This window comes from Anolis sagrei, chromosome 4 (assembly GCF_037176765.1).
Source record: "Anolis sagrei isolate rAnoSag1 chromosome 4, rAnoSag1.mat, whole genome shotgun sequence".
Classification (NCBI taxonomy): Eukaryota; Metazoa; Chordata; class Lepidosauria; order Squamata; family Dactyloidae; genus Anolis; species Anolis sagrei.
In genome coordinates this window covers 23,331,514-23,358,122 of record NC_090024.1, presented here as the reverse complement: position 1 = coordinate 23,358,122, position 26,609 = coordinate 23,331,514, and the positions used below count along the sequence as shown (strand labels likewise).

Genomic DNA, 26,609 nt, shown 5'->3' with positions numbered 1-26,609 from the left:
ATCTGGGCTAACTTATTTATGGGTGAATGTATGCATTGCTCCTTAACTCTTTTGTTTTTTGTTTTTTGCTTGTTTGTTTTTAGGAGCCATCCTCTTCTCTGAGTAAACCAATAAAAATCAAACAGTCTATCCTGGAGAACCCAAAAGAAGCCCTGAACCCCCCATTCCCTACTTTCTCTATCACAATGCACTTCTGCCCTTTTTGAATGCCTAGGCTGCAAAATGGCAGCAGTGATAAGAGATGACCAGTACTCATAGAGTTGCCCTTACCTTTCTCCATGGCATGATCCTTGATTTATCCTTGGGTAACATCAAAATCCCTAATTTTGGCTCCAAAAGTGGCTCTTGTCTATCACAAGGTCAACTTATACATAAGTGTATATGGTAGTCCCTTCTGCCTGAGAACTTAAGGGTCTCAAGAAAAACATGTCTCACAACACAATAGAATCATGGAGTTGAAGGAGACCTTGTAGGTCAACCAGTCCAACCCTCTGCCAAGAAGCAGGAAAATCACATTCAAAGCACTCCCAACAGATGTGTGTTCTATCCCTGGTTCACAGGCCACACCAGATACTTTAACTTGAAGGAGCAAAGCCTCCAGTAGCAGCTCAAAAGAAAGAGTTCAGGGCAATATGAACTGGCTTCAAACAGTGGAGAAGCGATTCCTGGAGCTGGTGCCATGCTGGGAAGACAATCCCATTCCAGGAGAAAGTATAAATCCAATAAATAAATAGCAACCACTTTGCTTTTGTGAAATGACAGGAGAGTCTCGAGGAGATGCGTGTGTGCAGAGAGAAGTGGACGGGGCGAGGCGTGTGGAACTGAGGTGTGCAGGCAGCAGTGACCATGGTGGGGCAGCAGTTCCAGTACGACCATAGTGGCAACACCTTCTTCTACTTCCTCACCAGCTTTGTGGCCCTAATCATCATCCCCATCACCTACTACCTGTGGCTGCGGTGCCAGCACACCAAGCAAATTTGCTTGAAAAATTTGAGAAAAGTATATGGAAGATGCCTATGGTATCAATTATGGTTGTTAAAACCCCAGCAGAATATAATTCCTACTATAAAGAAGGCAATTCTGCTTGCTAGATGGGCATTCTTATTCTTTCTTGCCTACAAAGTTTCCAAAACAGACAGAGAATATCAAGAATACAACCCATATGAAGTACTAAATTTAGACCCAGGAGCAAGTGTGGCAGAAATTAAAAGACAATGCTGTTTGCTGTCACTGAAATGCCATCCTAATAAAGGAGGACATGAAGTTATGTTTATGAGATTGCATAGGCTCATGCAGCTTTAACTAATAATGAATCTCGAAAAAAACGGGAAGAATTTGGCAATCCTGATGGGCTACAAGCTTTGGGATTGCATTGCCAGCTTGGATTGTAGATCAGAAATTAATCAGTAAACTTAAATTCAGTCTACAGACCAGTGGTTCAAAACCCCATAGGACTCCTGCACCTCATTTCTGCAGTTCCCAATTCCTTCTAGACTCATTCCTCCTTAAAAAAAACAACTTCAAAACAAATTTCCCAAAGGCCCATTATGAGCTGCTGTTGGGTCTAAATCGATCCAGATATATCCTAGTTGTCCGGAGTGCAGAGTGGAGAAATAGATTACAGCACAGACCGACAGTCTGAAAACAAGTGCCAGCAAGAATACAGCCATGGAATTAATAGGAAATTATTTAATAGATCTACTCTAGCATGTGATTATCAATTAAATGTAAGCCTCTCATTGAGCCACTTTCTATCTGGCTTTTTTAAATAGCTTTAGCAGCTATCTACAAAATTCAAAACATCAATGGAAAGAGGGCAGGAGAGGTAAAGGAAAGAAATACTTCCTCTTTGTACTGCCCAATAGAAAAATAATTTGTATTTACAAGTCCCTGATCATGAACTATCTAACATGTAACATGACAGTGGCATGGCATTTTTACATTCATAAAGCCACCTTGCTATCAATCACTTTTACGCTTCCTTTGTAAGTGCCTAGGACTGCGGAAACAAAGCTACTGGGCTTTTTACCTTTACAACAGATGCTATTAATCTTGTGTAAGCAGCGCTGAAGTCTTATTGATCTGTCAAGGACTAGGTACATAGGTAGAAGGCCTGAAGCATATTTTAAAGGACATCTGCAGCCTTAATGTTATACCAGCATAACCTCTGGCAGGTAAGTCCTGAGGCAGTCTGCATCAGAAGAGGCATAGGTGGCTATTTAAGATTCTAATAAATGACACTGAACATAGCTGACCTAATTTGCGGGGTTAGTATGAAAAACTCTGTATTGCCCATTTTACAAGAGACATGTATTGCCATGGAAACTCCTGATTGACTTCCACATAGCAACATTTTTAAATTGTGTGCTTTTAGATTCAGTTCTATGAGTCTAAAGGCAGATGAGCAATAAGTACCATCAGAATGCAGTGACCAAGCAAAAGCAATAAAATCATTTTTAAATGATAGCTTGGCATTCCTTTTGGTGGTCCCATACCCTTATTCTAAGTTTTTGAGACAAGACTAGCCATCCCATAAGGAAGGATTAATCTCCCACTGAAGTTGAAGAACATAAGGAGCATCCAACTAGGGCAAATGCTGCAGCTAGGAAACAACTGTCAAAGTTCTCTCATGCAACGTAACATCTCTGCAGGTTTCACACAGCATGGGAGTAGGCTAATACATCCAAGAAAGCTCTCTGTGGGGAAGGATCCACTTTCATTTCCAAGATTAACTGACAGTGCAAAGAGATGTGCAAACACAAAACTAGCTCTTATTCCATAGAAGAGGAAGGCATACTGCAGGAGTGCACATTTCAAGTCTTCTGAAAACGCTTCCTGCTTGGTTTAAAGCCCTTTTCCTGGTGTGCCACCAACATTCAATGGCACAGTTTGTTCCCAGATTGCAGCAATGTGGCGGCAGTGGAGTGCAACCAGTGACAGGCTCCAGGAGCAGGACATTGATCCTTCTCCACATGTGGATTTACCAAATGTGTGGAGTAACACTAGGCCTACCTGATTTCAGAAAGCACTTCAAATATAAAATTAAATTTTGCTACACAATTTCTAGCCCTGTCATGAGAGGAACCTATTACACTATGTAACAAAATTTGAAAGGCTTTCTGTTCCTCGTATGAAAGTATTATTTTCTGTTTAATTGTGTGGTACTTACTTTTAAAGTAGCTGTTATACTCCAGAAACTTTGTTTTTGTGGTTTTTTATTTTTTCTCAATGAAAATATGCTATTTTTAACCTTTCAAAGTGCAGATAACAACATTTTTGTGGTTTCATAAACTGTTTCCATGTTTTTATGATAGAATCAATTAGGAAATGATATTTATAACCCAGGAACAACAATCGTGTTACACAGTATCAGCCTCAGATTGCATACAGTAAACTGAGTCTCATATACTTTACCCCAGTTCTAGAGTAAACAAAGTACTGAACTAAAATTTACTAGTTCATATGCTATAGCTATTACACTTGTCACCTATATAATCCAAGAAACAATGATACTTTTGTGGAAGGACACAGAAAAGATGGGTATTCTACATGGTTAAATAATCACTTACCAATACAACCGAAACAATCACAACAAAATTAAATAAATGATAAGATGAGAAGCCACCTACCCTTGTATAGCCATGGCCTTGCTGTTTCATAGCAAGCACATTCCTAAATATATCATTATATAGGTTTGTGGAAAGCTGAGAGCTACTACTGACTAACAAAGAGTCAGGAACAATATTGCCAGCTATACATTGTGCTGTACAATCCCTTATACTAATGGAATGCAGCATTCAAATTGCTACTGTACTCATGAAATGCCTACTACTGCCAACTCTGCATAAAAGCATTATTCTTCAGCTTGAGTTCCCAGCGGTTGCCTGTGTGGATATTTCAAGATGACAGCCAAGTGCAATAGCAGTTAACCTCATCGTCATTCAACAAGCCATTTTTCACATGGGTTTGAGCAAATTTTCTACTGTCACTTTGAATTTAGATGAAAGAGCCTGCAGGAAAAGAGGGTGAGTGAGAGGAAGTATTTCTACATATATCTATCCTTCAGAAGAGAATGGACTAAGAGGAATATAAAAACAAGAGATGCAACTAGTGAGCCCACCACATTGGTAGGTTTAACTTTTGAGGATTTGACTATTAATTGATTATTTGGTGTCACCTGTGCTGCAGCCGTATGCTATTTTTAATAGAAAATGAAAGCTTTTGAGAGACTGAAACAGACGTCAAATATGTAATGAGGTCTACAAGTCCCTATAAAATGGTGTAGGGCAGCAACATAGGTAGCAGCAAGCTCCACCATGTACCTGCCTTGCAAAGAAATCCTGCCACCTTAAAGGCATTTGTGAAGTATTGAATCTCATTCCACAAACAAGTCATAACCCCAGCATTCAGGATTTCTGTTTACATGACTTAAATCATTGCAAGAAGACAAATAGGCTCGGGAGTATTCTCAAAGATGGTAAAGTTATGCTGCTTTTTAAAATTATCTCACTTCATCAAATTCTTCATCATTATTATTAACATTAATCTATATATCTCTGATCTCACTTGTCTAATTAAATGACAAAAGTTACTCCTTGATAAGTCAAAAACCAGCTTTAAAATGAGTGACATTTTGGCAATAAGTGTCATACCACATTATGTTGTGAGAGGCCATACTTTCAGAACTGAGCCCTCAGAATTAAGATTCAGCGTTGTCAACAAAAGAGAGAAGAATGGTTCATAAGAAATCCAAACTGTTGTCCCTGCTCCAACCAGAAGGAAGCCAAAAACATTTATGAAGAAGGCTAGAGGGAGATCAAATGCTATGTCCCTTCTTCTTCTGATGAGTAATTCTGTGCCTTGATTTTTCCTCCTACATGCCAACACATCACAGATTGTAATATGAATAGGTGAGGGCTTGAGAAACTCAAATTTTGTGAAAAACTCTCTTTTCTACTTCTAATTCTGTATCTTTCAGAAATAAGCTCTCATTAGACAAATAAAGTACAGAAAAGACACTAGTCCCAAGTTCCTTATGCTAAGTGACAGCTTTCATCTCCTAGAAAATATAGACCATGATCTGGTAATAGAGGTGTTGACAATTAAAGGATTAGCTGCTACAAGAGCCTCTCTGAGAGAACGATATCACCAAGGGGATTTGTGAATGTAAATAGAAATACATTATACAATGTGTCCAAAAGCAACAGCCAATAAACTGCACCAAATATCACATTTCATTAACCTCACTAGCTAGGCAATGCAACAGATTATCTGATTCAAAACAAAACAAAAGAATGAGGACCCAAACTGTTAATCCACAACAGCATAAAGAACTCTCAATTTTCTCTCCAAATAGGAAGAGCTTTATTTTAAGCAAAATTTCAACCTTTAGCCTTGCAGTATGGCATACAAACTACATTTAAACGTCTCAACACGATGCTAGGTTAATATAGTGGGAAGAGTGCCAGATCTTTCTTGCTGTTTCATGTTACCAACACAACCTTTGTTTGCAGTAATGTACCATAATTATTATGTGGGCACATGGTGATGGCAAAGTGTGCCACCCAGGTAGACACCAATGCATTTTGGATATGATCTATTCCAAGGATGATGAATTTGCAATAACTTCCATTGTCTCTCATTATACTATAACTTCCATTGCCTATACTGATAGCGCTAATGGGAGCTACAGTCCAAAAACATCAACACATTTTTCATCCTTCATTTATTCCTAATTCAGTGTCAGTTTTAAAGTGTTCAATTTTTGAATTCTGAAATCAAGCTATGCTACCTTCACACCATTTCTTGCAGCTACCAAGCTTTTAACTATTGAAAGAAGAGATGAGTTTAGTCTGGCCAGACTAATCTTATCTCTTCTTTCAATAGTTAAAAGCTTGGTAGCGGCAAGAAGGAAGATAGAGACTATTGAACTGTGGTGCTGGAGGAAAATTCTGAGAGCACATTGGACCGCAAGAAGATAAAACCAGTCCATACTCCAGGAAATAAAGCCCAACTGCTCACTTGAGGGAAGGATATTAGAGGCAAAGATGAAGTACTTTGGCCACATAATGAGAAAACAATGATGCTGGAGAAAATGGAAAAAAAGGAAGAGGGGCTGACCAAGGGCTTAATGGATAGATGGTATCCTTGAAGTGACTGGCCTGACTTTGAAGGAGCTGGGGGTGGTGACAGCTCTGGTGTGGGCTGGTCCATGAGGTCACGAAGAGTCGAAAGCAACTGAACGAATAAACAATAAGATGCAAGAAATGTTTGGATATAACATCGCTTGATTTCAGTAAGGTCTCTGACAAATTTCCCATTATCTTCTTGCAAACAAACTAGTAAAATGTGGGTTAGATAATACTACTGTTGGATGGATTTCTAATTGGTTGAGCAACCAAAGGGTGCTAACCAATAGTTCCTTTTCATCCTAAAAATAAGTGACTAGTGAGGTGCCAGGGGAATCTAGCTTAGGTCCTGTACTGTTCAACCTCTTTATTAATGATTTAGATGAAGATTTAGAGTGCACGCTTATCAAGTTTGCAGATAGCTAAATGACCTGAACAAATTAGGGAGCTGGGCCAAAACCTTAAATAAAATGAATTTCAACAAGGATAAATATAAGATATGACACTTAGGCAGAAAAAAATGAAATGCACAGGTGCACAGGTGACAGATGGCTCAACAATAGAACATGTGAAAGAGATATTCGATTCATGGTAGACATCAAGTTGAACAGGAGCCAATAATGTGATACAGCAGCTAAAATAACCAATGGGATTTTGGGCTAAATCAAAACGAATATAGTGTCTAGATCAGTGATTCCCAACTTTTGTCCCCCCAAGTGTTTTGGACTTTGACTCCCAGAAATCCCAGGCAGCTTATCAGTTAGGTAATTGTTAGGAATTGTGGGAGCTGAAGTTCAAAACTCCAGAAGAACCAAAGGTCGGAAACCATTGGTATAGATCAAGGGAAATCATGGTGCTCCTCTATTCTGCTTTGGATAGAACTCACCAGAATACTGTGTCTGGCACCACAATTCAAAAGGGATATTGACAAGCTGGAATGTATCCAGATGAGGACAACTAAAATGGTCAAAGATTTGGAAACCATGCCCTATAATGAGTAGCTGAAAGAATTGTGTCTGTTTAGCCAACAGACACGAAGGTTGAAAGCAAACATAACTATGTTTTAATATATGAAAGGATGTCATAAGAAAGCAGGAGCAGGATTGTTTTCTGCTGCCCTGGAAACTAGGACTTGGCGAAATGAGTTCAAATTACAGGAAAGGGAATTCCACCTGGACATCTGGAAGAACTTCCTGACTGTAGGAGTTGTTCAGCAGTGGAACTCTCTGCCTCAGAGTACGGTGGAAGCTCCTTTTTTGGAGGTTTGTAAAGAGAGGCTGGATGGCCATCTCTCAGGGGTACTTTGATTGTGCTTTTCCTGCATGGCAGGGGGTTGGACTAAATGGTCCATGCAATCTCTTTCAACTCTAGGGTTCTATGAACGACTTTGCCATGGCCTGAATCCACACTTCTTTGAAATCTGTAAGAAGAAGCTGTTTGGGATTTCATATTTTGTTTGGTTATTTGATTATTCATTTTATATCCATATTTCCTGTTTTGTGTGTGTATTATGTGTGATGCTTCACTTCTATTCTTTACCAGAAAATACCGTAAATATTGCAACAACAGCAGAGTTAAAAGGTCCACTTTAGCCTATAAAATTATATAGAAGGTTATGCTGCTGGATAAAATATTTTTAGATAATTCAGAAAACAGTGCAAGATCTGAAGCATAAAACCCTTGTTCAAACAAAAATGATCAAATGATTGCTTCAGGAGGGGGGGGGGGGAAGGGATTCAACATGTGGGTGCATCCAACTTGTGTTGGCCGCTTCCAACTCTACAATCCTACAATTCTATGAATGCTCAAAAACCAAACACTATGGCAAGTAACTTGTGTCATAATAATACCACCTAACATTTATATGTAGTAGGAAAGTGAAATTTGGACCTGTAGGCCTAACCTTTTCCATAGAAAGCATGAAATCTGTTAAATTTCAAAAAAGAAGTATTACTTGTCTTCAAAGGTAAATTATTCCGTTAATTGTAAGTCATCTTTGGTTCCAGCCTGGGAGAAAGGCAGTATATAATGAAAGAAATAAAAAAAGTAATCAGTATACATTTCCTAGACCAGACTTGGGCAAACTTCAGGTGTTTTGGACTTCAACCGCCACAATTCCTAACAGCTGGTAAGCTGGCTGGGATTTCTGGGAGCTGAAGTCCAAAAAACCTGGAGGAGCACAATTTCAGATACACTGGCCTAGAGAAATTAGAAAGTTACATCACATGTAATTTCTGCTTGTATTTAATTATACCTTATATTTACCACTGAAATATGTTACATTTCAAAACAGATATATTAAAGGCAAAGGTAAAGGTTGCCCTTTGACAATAAGTCTAGTTGTGTCCAACTCTGGGGGGTGGTGCTCATCTCCATTTCTAAGCCAAAGAGCCAGCATTGTCCGTAGGCATCTCCTACTTTCCTGCCGAAATGGTACGTATTGGTTTACTCACATTTGTATGCTTTCAAACTGCTAAGTTGGCAGAAGTTGGAGCTAGCAATGGGAGCTCACCCCGTCCCACAGATTCGAACCATCAAGGAAGTTCTGCAGCTTAATGGTTTAATTCTGCAGCTTAATGCAATAACAATGGGATGAAATAACTTTCCAGGTCTATCAATGGTTATTACACATAAGGAGGCTATGAGACAGTGAGGCTAGACCAGGTCTGGGCCAACCTGGGCCCTCTGGGTGTTTCAACTCCCACTTCTAAGATCAGACGGGATATGATGCCTTTGAGGTATTCAATAAAGATAAAGGTCTCCTCTTGACATTAAGTCTAGTCAAGTCTAACTCTAGTTAGTGGTGTTCATCTCCATTTCTAAGCCAAAGAGCCTGCGTTGTCTGTAGATACTTCCTAGGTCATGTGGCCTTTGTGACTGCACTGAGCATCATCACTATCCCGCTGAAGCAGTACTTATTGATCTACTCACATTTGCACGTTTTCGAACTCCCATTGTTAGTGGGGGCTAACAATGGGACCTCATCCTGACCCGAGGATTCAAACTGCTGACCACTAGGTCAGCAAGTTCTGCAGCTTAGCAGTTTATTCCCCTGTGCCATCACGACCCCCTTAAGGTATTTAGGTGCCATATAATCCTGCAAAGTTTTTTGTGGGATGGTAAAGGGTATCTGATATGCACGAATCCCACTTCTTATAGTGTGTTTGTGCCTTCAAGTCACGGTTTGTTAGGAATTATTGGAAGTCCAAACAGCTGGAGGGCCAAAGTCTGCCCATGCCTGACCTACATGTACTGTAAGATAGAAATAAAGCCCGGCTGCTCATTGGAGGGAAGGATATTAGAGGTAAAGATGAAGTACTTTGGCCACATAATGAGGAGAGAGGAAAGCTTAGAGAAGGCAATGATGCTGGAGAAAATGGAAGGAAAAAGGATGAGAGGCTGGCCAAGGGCAAGATGGATGGATGGCATCCTTGAAGTGACTGGATTGACTCTGAAGGAGTTGAAGGTGGGCGACAGCTGACAGGGAGCTCTGGCGTGGGCTGGTCCATGAGGTCACAAAGAGTTGGAAGAGACTGAGCGAATAAACAACAATAGGATGGATGCTTGCCTTTTACCATTCTACTCAAAGAATAGAGTAGATCTTTTTATTGTAGGTGTTAAGGTTCAGTACTTGTTTTGTTGTGCTATTACCAGTATGTTTATTTACACACCACTTATTCTCTCTCTTATTATGTTTATTTGTACCCCACTTTTTCTCTCTATAAATGAGGGGCCAACCAAGGGCAAGATGGATGGATGGTATCCTTGAAGTGACTGGCTTGACTCTGAAGGAGCTGGGGTGGTGACGGCCAACAGGGAGCTCTGGCATGAGCTGGTCCATGAGGTCACAAAGAGTTGGAAGAGACTGAGTGAATAAACAACAACAGGTTGGATGCTTGCCTTTTACCATTCTACTCAGAGAATAGAGTAGATCTTTTATTGTGTTAAGGTTCAGTACTTGTATTGTTGTGCTATTACCAGTATGTTTATTTACACCCCAATTTTCTCTCTCTTATTATGTTTATTTGTACCCCACTTTTTCTCTATATAAATGAAGGGCCAACCAAGGGCAAGATGGATGGATGGTATCCTTGAAGTGACTGGCTTGACTCTGAAGGAGCTGGGGGTGGTGACGGCCAACAGTTAGCTCTGGCGTGGGCTGGTCCACGAGGTCACAAAGAGTCGGAAGCAACGGAGTGAATGAACAACAACAACAAGTAAAGAGAACCAATGTACTGTAGTACTTTGAGCATTGGGCTATGACTCCGGGAAGCAATGTTCGATTCCCTGCTTGGCCATGGAAACCCATTGTGTGACTTTTGATGAGTTACAAAACCTCAGAAAAACCCAGGATAGCTTGACTTTAGGGTTGTCTTAAGTCAGAAATGATTTGAAAGTATACAAGAGGTCATGAAGAGTCGGAAACGATAGAACAAATAAACAACAACAAACAGATATCCATCCAGTTTGACCCCCTTTTTATCTGTCCTGGCTCAATACCATGGGATACTGGGAGTTGTAGTTTTACTAGGTCTGTAGCCTTCATTACCAATGGGAGTTGTAGTCCAAAGCCTCTGGAGAGTACTTCACCTTGTTGATGGGAAGCTTCCCACCGGAGTGGGAATCATCTATCGGACAGATGGCAAGCTGTTTAACCTCAGCAGACTGAAAGCCAAAACCAAGGTTACAACAACATCTGTTATAGAACTCCAGTATGCTGATGACAATTTCATCTGTGCGCATTCAGAAGAAGATCTACAAGTCACTCTAAACACCTTCGCAGAAGCATACATGAAGCTTGGCCTGTCACTGAACATCGAGAAAACCAAAGTGCTGTTCCAGCAGTCACCGGCCATCCCCTCCCCAATGCCAGAGATACAGCTTAATGGTGTAACATTAGAAAATGTTGACCATTTCCACTACCTTGGCAGCCACCTCTCCACCAAAGTTAACATCGACACCGAAATACACCACCGCCTGAGCTCTGCGAGTGCAGCATTTTCCCGAATGAAGCAGAAAGTGTTTGAGGACTGGGACATCCATAGGGATACCAAGGTGCTTGTCTATAAAGCTATTGTCCTCCCAACCCTGCTGTATGCCTGCGAAACGTGGACTGTCTACAGACGTCACATGCAACTCCTGGAACGATTCCATCAGCGCTGCCTCCGGAAAATCCTGCAAATCTCTTGGGAAGACAAGCGGACAAACGTCAGCGTGCTGGAAGAAGCAAAGACCACCAGCAAGACCACCAGCATTGAAGCGATGGTCCTCCGCCATCAACTCCGCTGGACCGGCCACGTTGTCCGGATGCCTGAGCAGTCTCCCAACGCGGTTGCTCTACTCTGAACTTAAGAATGGAAAACGGAACGTTGGTGGACAGGAAAAGGGATTTAAAGATGGGTTCAAAGCCAACCTTAAAATCTCTGGCATAGACACTGAGAACTGGGAAGCCCTGGCCTTTGAGCGCTCCAGCTGGAGGTCAGCTGTGACCAGCAGTGCTGCAGAATTTGAGGAGGCACGAGTGGAGGTTGAAAGAGAGAAACGTGCCAGGAGGAAGGCGCGTCAAGCCAACCCCGACCGGGACCGCCTTCCACCTGGAAACCAATGCCCTCACTGTGGAAGAAAATGCAGAGCAAGAATAGGGCTCCACAGCCACATGCGGACCCACAAGGAACCCATAATGGAAGACCATCTTACTCGTCCAACGAGGGATCGCCTAAGTAAGTAAGTATGTCCTGAAATAAAACAGCGAGCTATAAATACGGATACCTGTTGCTGGTTCACAATGGACTTGAAATTGGATCTTATGGTGTTAGGTGGGAATGGGGTTGTTGTTTTCCCCCCTTCTGCATCCAAGAGGAATTATTTGAGGCATCTACACCAGGTAAGGGCCAAACTGGGCCTTCCAGGTGTTTTGGACTTCAACTCCCACAATTCCTAACAGCCTCAGGCCTCTTCCTTTCCCGCTCAGCCGCTTAAGCGGCTGAGGGGGAAAAGGAAGAGGCCTGAGGCTGTTAGGAATTGTGGGAGTTGAAGTCCAAAACACCTGGAAGGCCCAGTTTGGCCCTTGCCTGGTGTAGATGCTCCCTCCTCCTCCCCCAACTCCTCCTTCTCCCTCTTCTCTCACCAGGCCGTCAATCTGCACTTGCTTCACGGCAGAGTCGCCCGGAGCTGACTTGCCCTTCACTTTGGCGACGGACGACGAAGGAGCGCCGGCTGCTTCTTTGCGCGACGCCATCGCTGAGAGAAAGAGAGAGTGAGCACGCCTACCGGGAAAGGGAGAGAGCGGAAGTGCCTTCCACCGCAATAATAGCGTCCGGGCGGAAACCAGGAGCCCATGAAGAAAGGTTCCGGGAACGAGACAAGTTGGGCAAAGAGGAGTGGTTGCCAAAGCATGTGCACTTGGTTTTATATACTAATAAATAGATACAAACACGCTTATACACAAGCGTGTTTACTAAATATTAGTGCACGTATATCTAAATATATATTTAAATATAAATTATATTCTAAATATTGTACAATATAAATACAACACATGAAAATGTATTTTCTTCTATAGTATTATACAGATTTAGATATATCGTTTAAATATATAATAATATAAATTGTATTTTAAACATTGTAGAGTATAAATACAATATATTTCCATTGTGGCGCAGCTGGCTGAGTGTCAGCTGCATTAAGATCACTCTAACCAAAAGGTCATGAGTTCGAAGCCAGCCCAGGTTGGAGTGGGTTTCCAACCAATTGTGTGTAGCCTGTTGTCGACCTTTGCAACCCGAAAGACAGTTGCATCTGTCAAGTAGGAAAATTAGGTACCACCTTAAAGTGTGGGGAGGCTAAATTAACTGATTTATGAGGACATAAAGAAGACTCCAGCAAAGCATTCCAGCGGGGAAGCGTGCAGGGAATGCGGAAGTGCTTCATCAGCGTCACAGATGGACAATGAAAGCAACAGCTCCCCTAACGGCCAGAAAAAGTTAAATAGCCTCTGTATATGTCTGTATATGTTTGCATGTCAAAAATTGGCATTGAATGTTTGCCATATATATGTGTACACTGTAATCCGCCCTGAGTCTCCTGCAGGGTGAGAAGGGCAGAATATAAAAGCTGTAAATAAATAAATAAATAAATTTATATTTATTATTTCTTCTCTATTATTATACAGATTTAAATATATTGTGGATATATATATGCATATATATAGAACCCCCCGTCCTCCCGGTGGCGCAATGGGTTAAAGTGCTGAGCTGCTGAGCTTATTGACCGAAAGGTCACAGGTTCGAATCCGGGGAGCGGCGTGAGCTTCCGCTGTCGGCCCCAGCTTCTGCCAACCTTGCAGTTCGAAAACATGAAAATGTGAATAGATTAATAGGTACTGCTCCGGCGGGAAGGTAACAGTGCTCATACAGTCATGCCAGCCACATGACCTTGGAGGTGTCTACGGACAACGCCGGCTCTTCGGCTTAGAAATGGAGATGAGCACCACACCCTAGAGTCGGACAGGACTGGACTTAATGTCAGGGGCACAACCTTTACCTTTACTATGTTTGTTATTTGTGCCAGGATTCAAACAGGGGTCTCCTAGCACAAAACTTAAAAAAACTACACCACGCCAAATCTTCATTTTTTCAGAATTTATATCCCATCCTTCTCAGCCATTCACTGCCACAAAATCCATTAAAAATAACAGAATGACAGGAATGGGGTTGGAACAGTATCAACTGTCTCCTAAACAAACAGGATCAGAATCCAAAATGACCTCAACAGATTAGAGGTGCTCACCAATAGTTCATCCAGGAAAAAAGTGATTAGTGGAGTGCTGCAGGGTTCGGTCCTGGGCCCAGTGCAGTTCAATGTCTTTATTAATGACATGAATGAAGGTTAAGAAGGCATGCTTTTCAAGTTTGCAAATGACACCAAATTAGGAGGGACAGCTAATACTCCAGAGGACAGGATCAGAATTCAAAACAACCTCAAGAGCCAAGAGAGCTGGGGCAAAAGTAACAAAATTAATTTCAACAAGGACAAATGTAAGATATTACACTTGGGAAGAGCAAAATGAAATGCAAAGATACAAAATGGGTGATGCCTGGCTTGACAACAGTCCATGTGAAAAAGATCTTGGGAGTCTCCATGGACAACAAGTTGAACATGAGCCAACAGTGTGATGCAGCAGCTTAAAAAGCCAGTAAGATTTTGGGCTGCATCAAAAGTACATAGTGTTTAGATCGAGGGAAGTCATGGTGCCTTCTCTATTCTGCTTTGGCCAGATTTCACCTGGAATACTGTATTCCATTCTATGCACCACAAATTAAGAGAGATATTGACAAGCTACGAAGTGTCCAGAGGAGGACTAAAATGATGGAGAACAAGCCCTATGAGGAGCTGCTTAAATAGCTGGGCATGTTTAGCCTGCAGAAGAGATTGAGAGGAGACATTATGGCTTGTATAAATACGTGAGGGGAAGTCACGGGGAGGTGGGAGCAAGCTTCATTTCTGCTGCCCTGGAGACTAGGACTCGGAGCAATGGGTTCAAATTATAGGAAAGAACCTATTACGATGAACTTCCTGACTATAAGAGCTGTTCAGCAGTGGAACTCTCTGCCTCGGAGTGTGGTGAAAACTCCTCCTTTGGAGGCTTTTAAAAAAGAGGCTGGGTGGTAATCTGTCAGAGATACTTTGACTGCGCTTTTCCTGCATGGCAGGGGGTTGGACTCTATGATTCTAAGAAATGACAATAAAATACTGAATTGGCCACGTTTATATTGTAGAATGAACTCATGTTCTAGAACAGTGGTTCTCAACCTGGGGTCCCCAGATATTTTTGGCCTTCACCTCCCAGAAATCCTAACAGCTGGTGAACTGGCTGGGATTTCTGCGAGTTGTAGGCCAAAAACATCTGGGGACCCCAGGTTGAGAACCACTATTCTAGAAGGATTCTCTGCTAACGTTTCTCCTGCATCTATTGCAGGCATCCTCAGAGGTTGTGAGGTCGGCTGGAAACTAGGAAAATGGGGTTTATATATCTATGGAAAGTCCAGGGTGGGAGAAAGAACTCTTGTCTGTTGGAGGTAGGTGTGAATGTTTCAATTGGCCACCTTGATTAGCATTTCATGGCCTGACAGTTTTTAGGTGAGGCTTGTTACTGCCTGGGGTAATCTTTTGTTGAGAGGTGATTAGCTGTCCCTGATTGTTTCTTGTCTGGAGTTCCCGTGTTTCAGTGTTGTTCTTTATTTACTGTTATAATTTTAGAGTGTTACTGCCACCGTGGACTTTGCACAGATATATAAACCCAATTTTCCTTGTTTCCAACACACCTTACAACCTCTGAGGATGCTTGCCACAGATGCAGGCGAAACATCAGGAGAGAATCCTTCTAGAACATGGTCATACAGCCCAAAAAAACTACAATAACCCAGTGATTCCAGCCATATTTATTTATCGTGTCAGGGGCAGACCAAACAGTTGTGTTGCATTTTTTAACAAACAGACAGACAGACAAAATACAACATTTGTGAGTTTGGTAGTTGGTTAAATGTCCTTTGACCAGTATCTGGCCACTTGGAGTGCCTCTGGTGTTGCCGCAAGAAGGTCCTCCATTGTGCATGTGGCAGGGCACAGGTTGCATTGCAGCAGGTGGTCAGTGGTTTGCTCTTCTCCACACTCGCATGTCATGGATTCCACTTTGTAGCCCCATTTCTGAAGGTTGGCTCTGCATCTCGTGGTGCTAGAGCGCAGTCTGTTCAGCGCCTTCCAAGTCGCCCAGTTTTCTGTGTGTCCAGGGGGGAGTCTCTCATTTGGTATCATCCATTGAATGAGGTTCTGGGTTTGAGCCTGCCACTTTTGGACTCTTGCTTGCTGAGGTGTTCCAGCAAGTGTCTCTGTAGATCTTAGAAAACTATTTCTTGTTTTAAGTCGTTGTCGTGCTAGTTGATACCCAAACAAGGGATGAGCTGGAGATGTCTCTGCCTTGGTCCTTTCACTATTGGCTGCTACTTCCCGGCGGGTGTCAGGTGGTGCGATACCGGCTAAACAGTTGAAAGCCTTCAATAATAGAACAAACTCAGTTTGACAACACTTTTAATAGCCAAGGCTGTAGATTTATTTTAGAAGCCGTGGTTTCAGGCAGTTGTTTAACTAACTAATGCTATGAAATATTGGGAGTTGTAGTTTCAGAAGGTCTTCAGCCTTCTTTGCCAGTGTGCTGGCTCCTTCCTCATCTGGCTATACATCCCAATATTCCACAGCATTGAGCCATGGCAGTTAAAGCGGTTTAAAACTGCATTACATCTGCAGGCAAGAATATCCAAGGATAAGCACGTGAGCCAGTTTTGGGCCAGTTTCCTCTAGATCCCACCGCGCATGCGTCGAATGTGTGCTCCTTCCGGCGCAAGAGCCCTACTTCCGGATGGGAGGGAGGGAGGCCCGGCTGTCTGTTTCCCTCTCTATGGTCCCTTCCCGGCCTCCGCCATGAAGATCACGCGGCAGAAGCACGCCAAGAGGAACGTGGGCTTCTACAAGTACAACTTCGGCTTCCGGGAGCCCTTCCAAGTTTTGCTGGACGGGACCTTCTGCCAGGCGGCGCTGCGCAACAAGATCCAGATCCGAGAACAGCTGCCGGGATACCTGGGCGGCGCCACGCAGCTCTGCACCACGCGGTGAGTTGGACAGGAAAAGGAGAGCACCACCAACTCCTCAGAAAGCTGCCGCTCCTATTGGCTGGAGCCGGGCATTCGAATCGGGGGCTTGTGCTGGACGCGGCCTCTGATTGGCCGGAACAGTTCCTTCTCTGAGAGCTGATAGGCTGCAGAGAAGTGTCATTTTATTTCACCCAGCCTTGAGGAAGCATCCCTGTTCTGGAATCCCAAATAGCTTCTGAGTGCCCTTCAACGCACCTGAAATCGAATTATATACAACTAGCTGTCCCCTGCCACGTGTTGCTGTGGCCCAGTCTGTTGAACTGGAAAATAAAGTAATGAGAAAGTGTTGGTTTCTAATATATGTAATTTCTTTATGCTTGTGGGTAAACAGTATTTCTTGCTGTTTCTTTGTCAGTGTTGATGTGGAGAGTGTCTGGTTTGCCCACCCTGGAACATGCAACATATCATTGTCCTTTTTTAAAGATCCATTTCAAATGATTAAAGCAGAAAATCCACATTATCTGCTTTGAACTGGATTATATGAATCTACACTGCCACATAATCCAGTTCAAAACAGATAATCTGGATTTTATATGGCAGTGTAGAAGGGGTGTTAGATCCCTATGAATTCTCAGTTCTGTCAATGAGCGCATCTCCAAAGGAGCTGTTGCAGGATGCCTACTGTTTTCAAGGCCTAGCTGTTCCTCATGTTGTAATATGATAATAGTCATGAAGTAATACAATTAATGAAGATTCTTCTTGTAGTTACCATTCTTGTCTACTTTTTTTCCTTAGATGTGTCCTCAAGGAACTGGAATCCCTAGGAAAGGAGTTGTATGGTGCGAAACTGATCGCACAGAGATTCCAAGTCCGTCATTGTTCTCACTTCAAAAGCCCAGTGAGCGGCTCAGCCTGCCTGCTGTCCATGACCGAAGGTGACAACCCACATCATTATTTCACTGCTACGCAGGTAATATTCACTTAAACTTCCATTGAAAAGTACCCAATTTCCCTCATGACTCAGAACCATTCTCTTCGACAATGAGTTTTCAATTGGTGTATTCAGCATTCCTCATGGCAGTGTTGTTGCAAGCAGGCATTGGCAAACTTCGGCTGTTCAGATGTTTTGGACTTCAGCTCCCTCCATTCCTAATAATGTACCGGTAGGATGTTAGGAATGGTGGGATGTGAAGTCCAAAACACGTGGTTGGCCAAAGTTTGCCCATGCCTGCTGTAACAGGATATTTGTTTAGCTGCAGCTCTTCACACTGTTTTTTTAACACTCTTCAAAAGCAGTGTCAATGGGGACTTTATGCAAATGTTGCCATAGACCAGGGGTCCTCAAACTAAGGCCCAGGGGCTGGATACGGCCCTCCAAGGTCATTTACCCGGCCCTCGCTCAGGGTCAGCCTAAGTATGAAATGACTTGAAATCACACAACAACAACAAAAACAACATCAATCCTATCTCATCAGACAAAAGCCCTCCTATAGCAAGCAACCAGGAGAAGAAAATTAGGCTTTCCCCTCAATAGGGTTTTTTTTTCTATTGTAATCATTTATTTATTTATTTATTTATATAGCAACATCATTTCATCATTTTGCAAGTAGAAAAACAACAGCAGCTCCTTCAAGCAATGTGAGAGGGAATTAAGACTCCTTTTACACTGCCATATAAAATCCAGATTATCTGCTTTGAACTGGATTATATGGCAGTGTAGACTCACATAATCCAATTTATAGCAGATCATGTAGATTATCTGCTTTAATAATCTGGATTATAAGGCAGTGCAGAAGGAGCCTTAGTCCATCAGAAAATGCATCTTCTTCTCTCCCTCCAAAACTGGCATTTTGGAAGAGAAGAAAGGTTTATATTGTACTGTCATTTTGTCAATGAAATGTCTATGTATATGAAACCTGGACTGTGTGGACTTCTTTTGATTTGTATCTTTAAATATTTGATAGGACCAGACTCTGGCAAAAAAAATAAAGAAAAGAGTTGGAATTCCTCTTCTGTTCATCATTCAGAACACTATAGTTCTGGACAAACCTTCTGCCGCATCTTTAGCCTCTGTGCAAGCCATGCAGACCAATCAACTTATTCCAGAGCATCAGAAAGAGAGCATTTCACGCCTGAAAGAAGAACAGGGCCTAGTGAAAACTTCAGAAGGCAAAAAAAGGAAAAGGAAAAGGATTGCTGGTCCTAATCCTCTCAGTTGCCTGAAGAAGAAGAAAAAGAACAAAAGCCAAGAGGCCACACAGCCTGCAACAACTAAGAAAAAGGTGAAAAGGAACCGAAAGAAAAGGAAACTGGAAACAACAGCAGGGATTGTACAGTCAGGATCACAGAATGTTGAAGCATAAAAGGCTTGGGAAATGATTGGACCTGGATATTATTTGAACTTTGAAAAATGATAATATGTTCTGCTATTATATTATTAAAATAAATATTTGTATTCCCTTGTTAAAAAACAACTAGTTCTATAATTCGGTGCCGTATTTATATAGTGAATCAAAATATCCTCTTTCCCACTTCACTTTTTTCATTTTATTTTGTAGAACTGTATAACAAATAGCTCTTCTGTAAACAATATTGAAAATTGCAAGATTGGGGAGATTGGACCGGAATCAAACAAAATCATCAACCACATGGCATTTTACACAAATACTGATGGGCAAATTGAGAGGTCAATATATTAATTATCTCTTAATAAAAATATCAAATGGGTAAAAAAGAGTTTAAAAAGGAAATCTCATACTCCTCAACATTTCTTTCAAATTAGGGTTTCTTCTGTCAAAGTGTTCCCTTCCTATGTCCCCTCCCCTCAAATTATTATAGCCCAAAAATTAGATTCCTGTGTATATCCATGTTCTAGATGTTATTTCCATTTAAAAGGAAATCAAACCCACAATTGGCTCTCTCCTATTTCTATGTTTAGCCAGGACTTAACAAATATTTAGTAGTGATTTACCCATGCCTATTTATATTATATTTGAACTCTCAAATTCTGTTGACTTACAAGTACAGATGGCCTAAATATAGGTTTAATTGGTGTGATCTATGTATATTGGCATGTCTCTGGCTTGTTTTCACAAGGTTCTCTGAGGCCTGGTTATTTCTGCCACTGAAGATCAAAAATTGCCAAATATGGGATGGGCAGCTGCACTTTCACACCTGTAGTTTAGTTGCACCAAATAGGTTACCTACAACAATTCCTTAATGTTTGACAGCAGGAAGGTAAGTAAATCTGCTGACACTGGAGTCTTCTGTGGAATTACATATGGCAATACCTGGGTGAAGAATGCTTTTTGGGTAAGACATCAGAAACTTGGGGTACCAAGGTTCCTGGCTAGTATGCAGCCTGCACATAATAATAATAATAATAATAATAATAATGGTGTATTGTCGAAGGCTTTCATGGCCGGAATCACTGGGTTGTTGTAGGTTTTTTCGGCTATCTGGCCATGTTCTAGAGGCATTCTGACATTTCACCTGCATCTATAGCAAGCATCGTCAGAGGTAGTGAGGTCTAGAACATGGCCGCCGCTCTGAGTCGCCTCCGGGCTGATATGAGTGGGGTAGAAATAATGCAAATAAATAAATAAAATAAGTATAGCCCGGAAAAACCTACAACAACCCAATAACAACAACAACAACAACTTTATTTATATTCCACTCTATCTCCCCAAAGGGACTCAGGGCAGATTCCAAACATAAAAGGCAAACATTCAATGCCCAAATATTTCCCACTCCTGATCAAACGAATTCTGCAGTTATTACAGTTCCATTCCATATCCATTTTATATGATTGCAGGATCATAAATAGATCATTACTTAAGTAGAAATCCTTTGTCACTTTATCTTTTATTACTCCTATCCACACACGTTCTAGTTTGCTGGGAACTAAAGCTAGCTTTTGTAATATTGCCTGGCATATTCTTGAGTGGTGTGAAAATTTTTCAATATTTGTCTATATCATTCTGATCACTCTGAAAAAAAGTGATTAATTGGTTCCCTAAAGACAGGACATGATGCATAGTATTGATTTCTGCAGAACATTGGAAGAGACAGGACTAGAACAATTAAAAAGTATTGAATGAATAGAGAAGGCTGGGGAATGTAGATCTCTGAGGAGTGCAGGGATAGGATTTCAATAACATCAAAATTTAAAATCATCTTTTATGCCTGTCAGCAACTTGGAGTTCAGTCCAGTCAGTCTGCCCAGGAATAATTATCATTTTGTTAAATTAGAATTACCATTAAATAGATTGAATTGCATCTTTAGCATTTTGTTTTAGGCTTAGACAGGGTCCTTCCACACAGTTATATAACCCAGAATACCAAGGCAGAAAATCCCGCAATATCTGTTTTGAACTGGGTTATCTTGAGTTCACACTGCCATATATTCAAGTTCAAATCAGATAATGTGAGACATTATTCAGCTGTGTGGAAGGGGCCAGAGACAATGGGAACTAAGTGTAAAAGGCTTATAGACTGTTCTGTGTGTAAAAGAAAGTGGGATACTACAATTTATTAAATCTAAAGGTTACATAAGTCCTTTTGCTACTCAAGGAATGCAAAGACTTTAGAAATCAGTGAAGGACTGGTTTAAACAGCAAGAAATCCCATTGCATCTTTATATCTTTAAGGGCTACTAAATAATTGGAGGAAGGAGCTGAGTCTTCATCATGGAATTCGGGTTCTTAAGTCTTGTCACTATACCCCTTGTGTAAATTTGTTTATTTCTGTAACAATGGTTGCTATACACTTGGTGGTAGTCATCTAAACAGGCTTGTTTATAAAGAGTAGTCTGTGACATATGACAAAATGTGAGTTTGAATTTGAAATATTCACTAACTTGAAATGATCCATGTATTTAGGAAGGTTTGCTTCAGTATATGGTTCAAAAGATCCACAGATGAGTTCAGAACCCTACCTCGTCCATGAACTCTTAGCCCATTTGTATCAGGCAAGCCCCCACCATCATCCAACTCTTGTAAAACTTCATAGTGCAGCTGTGTGACCCAATTTATTGTGCTTTATTGCTCTGGTGAAACTGTTCATTGTGTGCAGCAGTGCATGGGGAGGAAGTTGTTCATCTGTTCCTGTCCTGATTGACTTTGTAGGATAGTTGACAAAACACAGCCATTAACTTGGGGAAGCAATAATCACAGGAGGAAGCCTTATGTCATATGGCAAAAGTGTGGCCTGCAGGCTGTGTGCCATTGCAATGCTATTTTTTAGGTCTTGGGACCCCATAGCATTCCCAATCTTCTATACACGTAATAAAACTGAGAAATGTGTATGTGGCAGAGGTTACACAGACAGCCTCTGGTTTCCACAAACTGTCTATAATTCCAAGTGCTAAGAAGCCTCCAAAGGCAGTCTCTCAACTGACATTGCAGGTTAAAGCGAGCGCTGTGAGCAAGTAGCCCAAACTCTGCCAATGTTCTCCCCAAACGCTACGGCTTAGCACCCAAGGAATGCTTTCATTCGGGGAGAATTTCATCCTAGATTTGATATATTTCCTCCACCACAGGCAGGCATCCCAGGGTTCCTTGTTTGGAATTTACATGACCCCACCGACTGCCTCTCACTTAATCCTTTCTGCTTTGTGTCATAAGGTTACTACAGGGAATACCATTGTTTTGACTATGCAGATCTTTGTTGCCATTGTGATGTCTCTCCTCTTCACTATTTTATTGAGATTGGTCATTGCTCTCCTCCCACGAAGTAAGTGTCTCCTGATTTCCTGGCTGCAGTCTGCTTCTGCAATAATCTTTGCACCTAGAAATACAAATCCTGTCCCTGCCTCCACGTTTTCTCCCTCTATTTGCCAGTTATCAATCCGTCTTGTTGCTATAATCTTGGGATTTTTTTGATGCAGGATGAAATAGCCTTTCTGAATTTAAAAAAATGGTTGAGGGAATGGCGGTGGCTCATGTTTTCACCATTTCTGTGTTACTGTTGCGAATTGCTAAAGGAATACTTTTCCATCATTGACAGGTTTAATAACTCTGTGCTTAAAAGATACTGGCAGGAGCAGAGCTCTATCTTTCAACCCAGAGAAAGTCAGTACTGAAGTGTGTATGAAATTGATATAGCTCACCGCTTATTTAAGTTAGGCATTAATTCAGACTGAAATAATAGAACTCAAAATTCATCACTGAATGGTCTCATTCCCCTTTTTAAATGCTAGTTGTCTGCATTTCAGATTTCTTCCATGTTTGCTTTTAATGCATTTGCCAGTCTAGCCAGACACCCTCTGTAATTACATATATAAGTGGACGATGAGTGACAGCCACATCCGTATCATGCTTCAGTTCACACCAGAGAGAGAGCAGACTGTCTCTGCAAACGAGGATTGCTCCTAACAGATGCTGTAATTTCACGCCTAGAGGCCCCAAGTTTTCCCAATTCTCTTTTCGAGCTCAGTAAGCCATCGAGATTATATAACTTGCCCCCTTAAACAGCTTTTAACGTTTCTTTTTAAAAAATCTTTTTCAAGATTGAAAAGTACATTTTAAATCCTCCTTTTAGTTCAGCCAATACTTAAAAATAAATAAGAAATTAGATTTTATTTCTCTGCAGCCTTACCTTAGTGATGTGTCTGAGCACTGTGGAAACGGGTGATAGCTCTAATTCAGCAGAGCATATTGTGCCCCTTTTACACTGATTTAAGCTGGATTATATGAGTCTGCACTTTATTTCTGATTTGAACTGAACTATATGAGTCTCCACTGCCAGATAATTTGGGATAAGCCAGTAATATGGGATCAGATCCTGGGATATAGGGGCAGTTTGGAAGGGGCCTTAATCACCGTTTAACTAACCATTATAGCTTGAGCAAAAGCTGGTGTTTTTTACATATAACTTTATTATATTTTGAATAGCATACACAAAAGAAGCCTACTAAACAGAAATGATACAAAAACCACTATAAAAATAGAAAAACAATCACTAATTTATCCACTCTCTCTGATTCAGTGAGAAAAAGGGTAAAAGTTAACTTTCTACCCTCCAAACCAAAGACATAAAATTAGAGGTATCATAAACTTCTTACTACGTAACTAACCTTCATACAGGCAGTAAAGCACAATCTTCCAAAGTATTGTCTTTCTTTCTTCTTTATAAAGAAACATGTGTACCAGCTGCAACCGTACCTTGAAAAGCCTGACTTGAACATGGTGGTCCATGCCTTAGTTACATCTAGAATGGATTGTTGTAATGCATTCTAAGTGGGGCTGGCTTTGAAGACGGCTCAGAAATTGCAATGGTACAAAAATCGGCAGCCAGGTTACTAACTGGAGCTAATTATAGGGAGCATACCATGCCCCTATTGAAGCAGCTCCACTGGCTGCCAATAAGTTTCCGATCCCAATTCAAAGTGCAGTTTATTACCTATAAAGTCCTATACGGTTCGGGTCCAGTTAAAAATTTGGGTTCTTTTTTTCGGCAGGCCTTTGATAATGTTTAGACAGCAATCAGAACTGATTGTCAATCACTTAGCACTTTATATCTATATTCTATCTGCATTCAGCTGGGTTGATTCATTGATTTCATGGATCTTTTAACTGATTCTATTTTAATAGAGATTGTTTTATCCAATTTATATGTAATCTATTATTGTTTTCATTTTGATGTATTTTAGTTTATGTATTATGTATTTTATGTATGGCATCTTTGTGTGCTATTTTGTAAGTCGCCTCGAGACCCTATGGGAGATGGTGGGATAGAAATAAAGTATTATTATTATTATTATTATTATTATTATTATTATTATTAAGATAAAAAGTTCCTAGTCTTTTTTTAAAAAAAATGTCCAATCAAAATAGACAATGTATCTATTTCTGAAGTTTGAAAAATCTTCAAAACCCAGAATTCCTTGATTGAAAGATCAGTATAATTTTTTTGACCACACAATCACGTCACTGCCAGAATCATATTAAACAGTTTGAAATGAATGCTCCTAATTTTTGCTAATTTTGAACGTCCTGGTAAAAAAAAGTTGTTCTCAAATGTATTCTATTTTTTAAATATATCTTGCATCAACATCTGTACCAGCTTCTAATATGTCTTTGTTTTATCGCAAGTTAATCTCATATAAAATGTATCTTACTATGTTCCACATTTCTAGCATCAAGTTTTTGCCCCTTCATGCATTTTGGATAATGTACTGGAGTCAAATACCACTTTTATATATATTCTTTTATAAGGGTTTCCTTTAAATTGTATAACAATATATCTTTAAATTAATTGGCCCATATTTTCCCCATTGCTCTAACTATATCTTACAATCAACATGTTGGACCCATTTGACCAAAAACTTGTTCAATTTTAAACTTTATTTACAACAATCCTGCAAAGAGCACATAGCCAAGGAGCACATAGGAGCATCTCCACTAATTCATTAGATTGCAGAATGCTCTAAATGGAATGGCAGACTTCAAACTAAAAAGAAATGGGCCAGATTAGTTCTTTGATAGGGAGCTCCAAGTGCATAATTAGCAATCTTCCCAGGCCATTCCCTCTCCCATTCATCCTACTGCCTTGCCTGAAAGCTGAAGATGGCCTCATGTTAAATATCGCAAAGGGAAAGTGCTGAAAGGGGAAAATGAGTAGTGTGGCTTGATATTAATAGAATTTTACATTAATACTACCTTTATGTGCTCTTGAGCACTACACACAAACGCACAAAAGGAATAGAATAACTTACCCATGAATTTACTTTTGGTTGGTAGGACGACATGTAGAGTGGCCTTTCAACCCAGTAATAATTGGGAAAAGCTATGCACACCAGGGGTTGACTAAAATAGTCTCAAGACACAGGTATATAATAATAATAATAATAATAATAATAATAATAATAATAATTTCATTTATATTCTGCTCTATTTCCCCAAAGGGACTCAGGGCAGGTATTTCTCCGGGATCTCCAGCTGACTTCTCCAATAGTATCAGATGAAGTGACTCCGATGTCAATTCTTTTACCTGTGCTTAGCCAAATACCCTATCCATTGTGTCAACATGAACAGTCATCTATCACAAAGCTTCTTAAAATGTGAGTCGTGATCCCATTTGGGGATGTTATAGCTTTATATTGAGGTCACAACAATTTTGGAGAGGGTGGAGCCAACAATGAGGTGAAGGAGGGAGTAAAGAAACATCCTCTTCGGAGCTGGACTCTTGCCTATGCTCGCCTGAGAGAAAAGGGAGGGGAATAAGGAAAAAGGGAGGGCTTTGCTGGGGACCCCAGCCTCGAGGCCTGTGGGACAGAGTAAGAAAGCACTGGATTTTTTTCTCTTTTTTCCATTTAGGGAATCAGAGGTCTCTCTTGGGAATCTGTGAGGAAGGATGTCTCTTCTCATCTTGGGAGTCTGGGTTTTTTTCCTTCCCATCTTGGGAGTCCAGGGCTGGGGTCCCTCTTTCCCTGCTTCTCCATTTTGCTGCGTCTTTCGTGAGAGGCACAAATTCTAGATTAGATTCTTCCTCTTTCACCCATTTTGCCTCCTGACTTGTGTGTTCCACTTGTCCTTCACATTCCTCCTTTCCTCAATGCCTCAAACTTGGTGCTGATGTATCTGCCTATGAAGTCACTGGACATGGGAATTCTTTGTGCAGAGATTGCTAAAAAAACACCAAATTGTTTTAAAATAAATGTATGATTTATTATTACTAATGGTTTGATATGTACTTTTTATATATCTGGAGTCACATATACATTTCTCAGACAAAACAAGGTTGAATGAAAAAGGTTTAAGTAGCCCTGGTTTATCATATTTGAGCCCAAGGTGGAGAACCAGCTGAGACTTTCCCTCAATGAAGACAGTAAATC

General features: G+C 40.9%; 2 protein-coding genes and 1 pseudogene across 2 annotated transcripts in view; 2 read left to right on the top strand and 1 right to left on the bottom strand.

Moving 5' to 3' along the window:
* Positions 1–12,410, bottom strand: part of EIF3H (eukaryotic translation initiation factor 3 subunit H) — a 79,816-nt gene extending 67,406 nt beyond the window's left edge. Inside the window, exon 1 of the mRNA XM_060775805.2 lies at positions 12,256–12,410. Within this exon, the coding sequence (XP_060631788.1) occupies positions 12,256–12,366 (111 nt within the window). The 5' untranslated portion in view covers positions 12,367–12,410. The remainder of the gene's footprint in view (positions 1–12,255) is intronic.
* LOC132772683 (translocation protein SEC63 homolog pseudogene) lies at positions 847–4,995 on the top strand (annotated as a pseudogene).
* Positions 12,411–16,523: 4,113 nt separating the features above from the next.
* UTP23 (UTP23 small subunit processome component) lies at positions 16,524–19,248 on the top strand. Its single transcript, XM_060775806.2, has 3 exons — positions 16,524–16,792; positions 17,570–17,744; positions 18,739–19,248. Exons 1-3 carry the CDS (start codon positions 16,605–16,607, stop codon positions 19,135–19,137), a joined length of 762 nt encoding a protein of 253 aa, XP_060631789.2. The 5' UTR covers positions 16,524–16,604; the 3' UTR covers positions 19,138–19,248.
* The last annotated feature ends 7,361 nt before the right edge of the window (positions 19,249–26,609 follow it).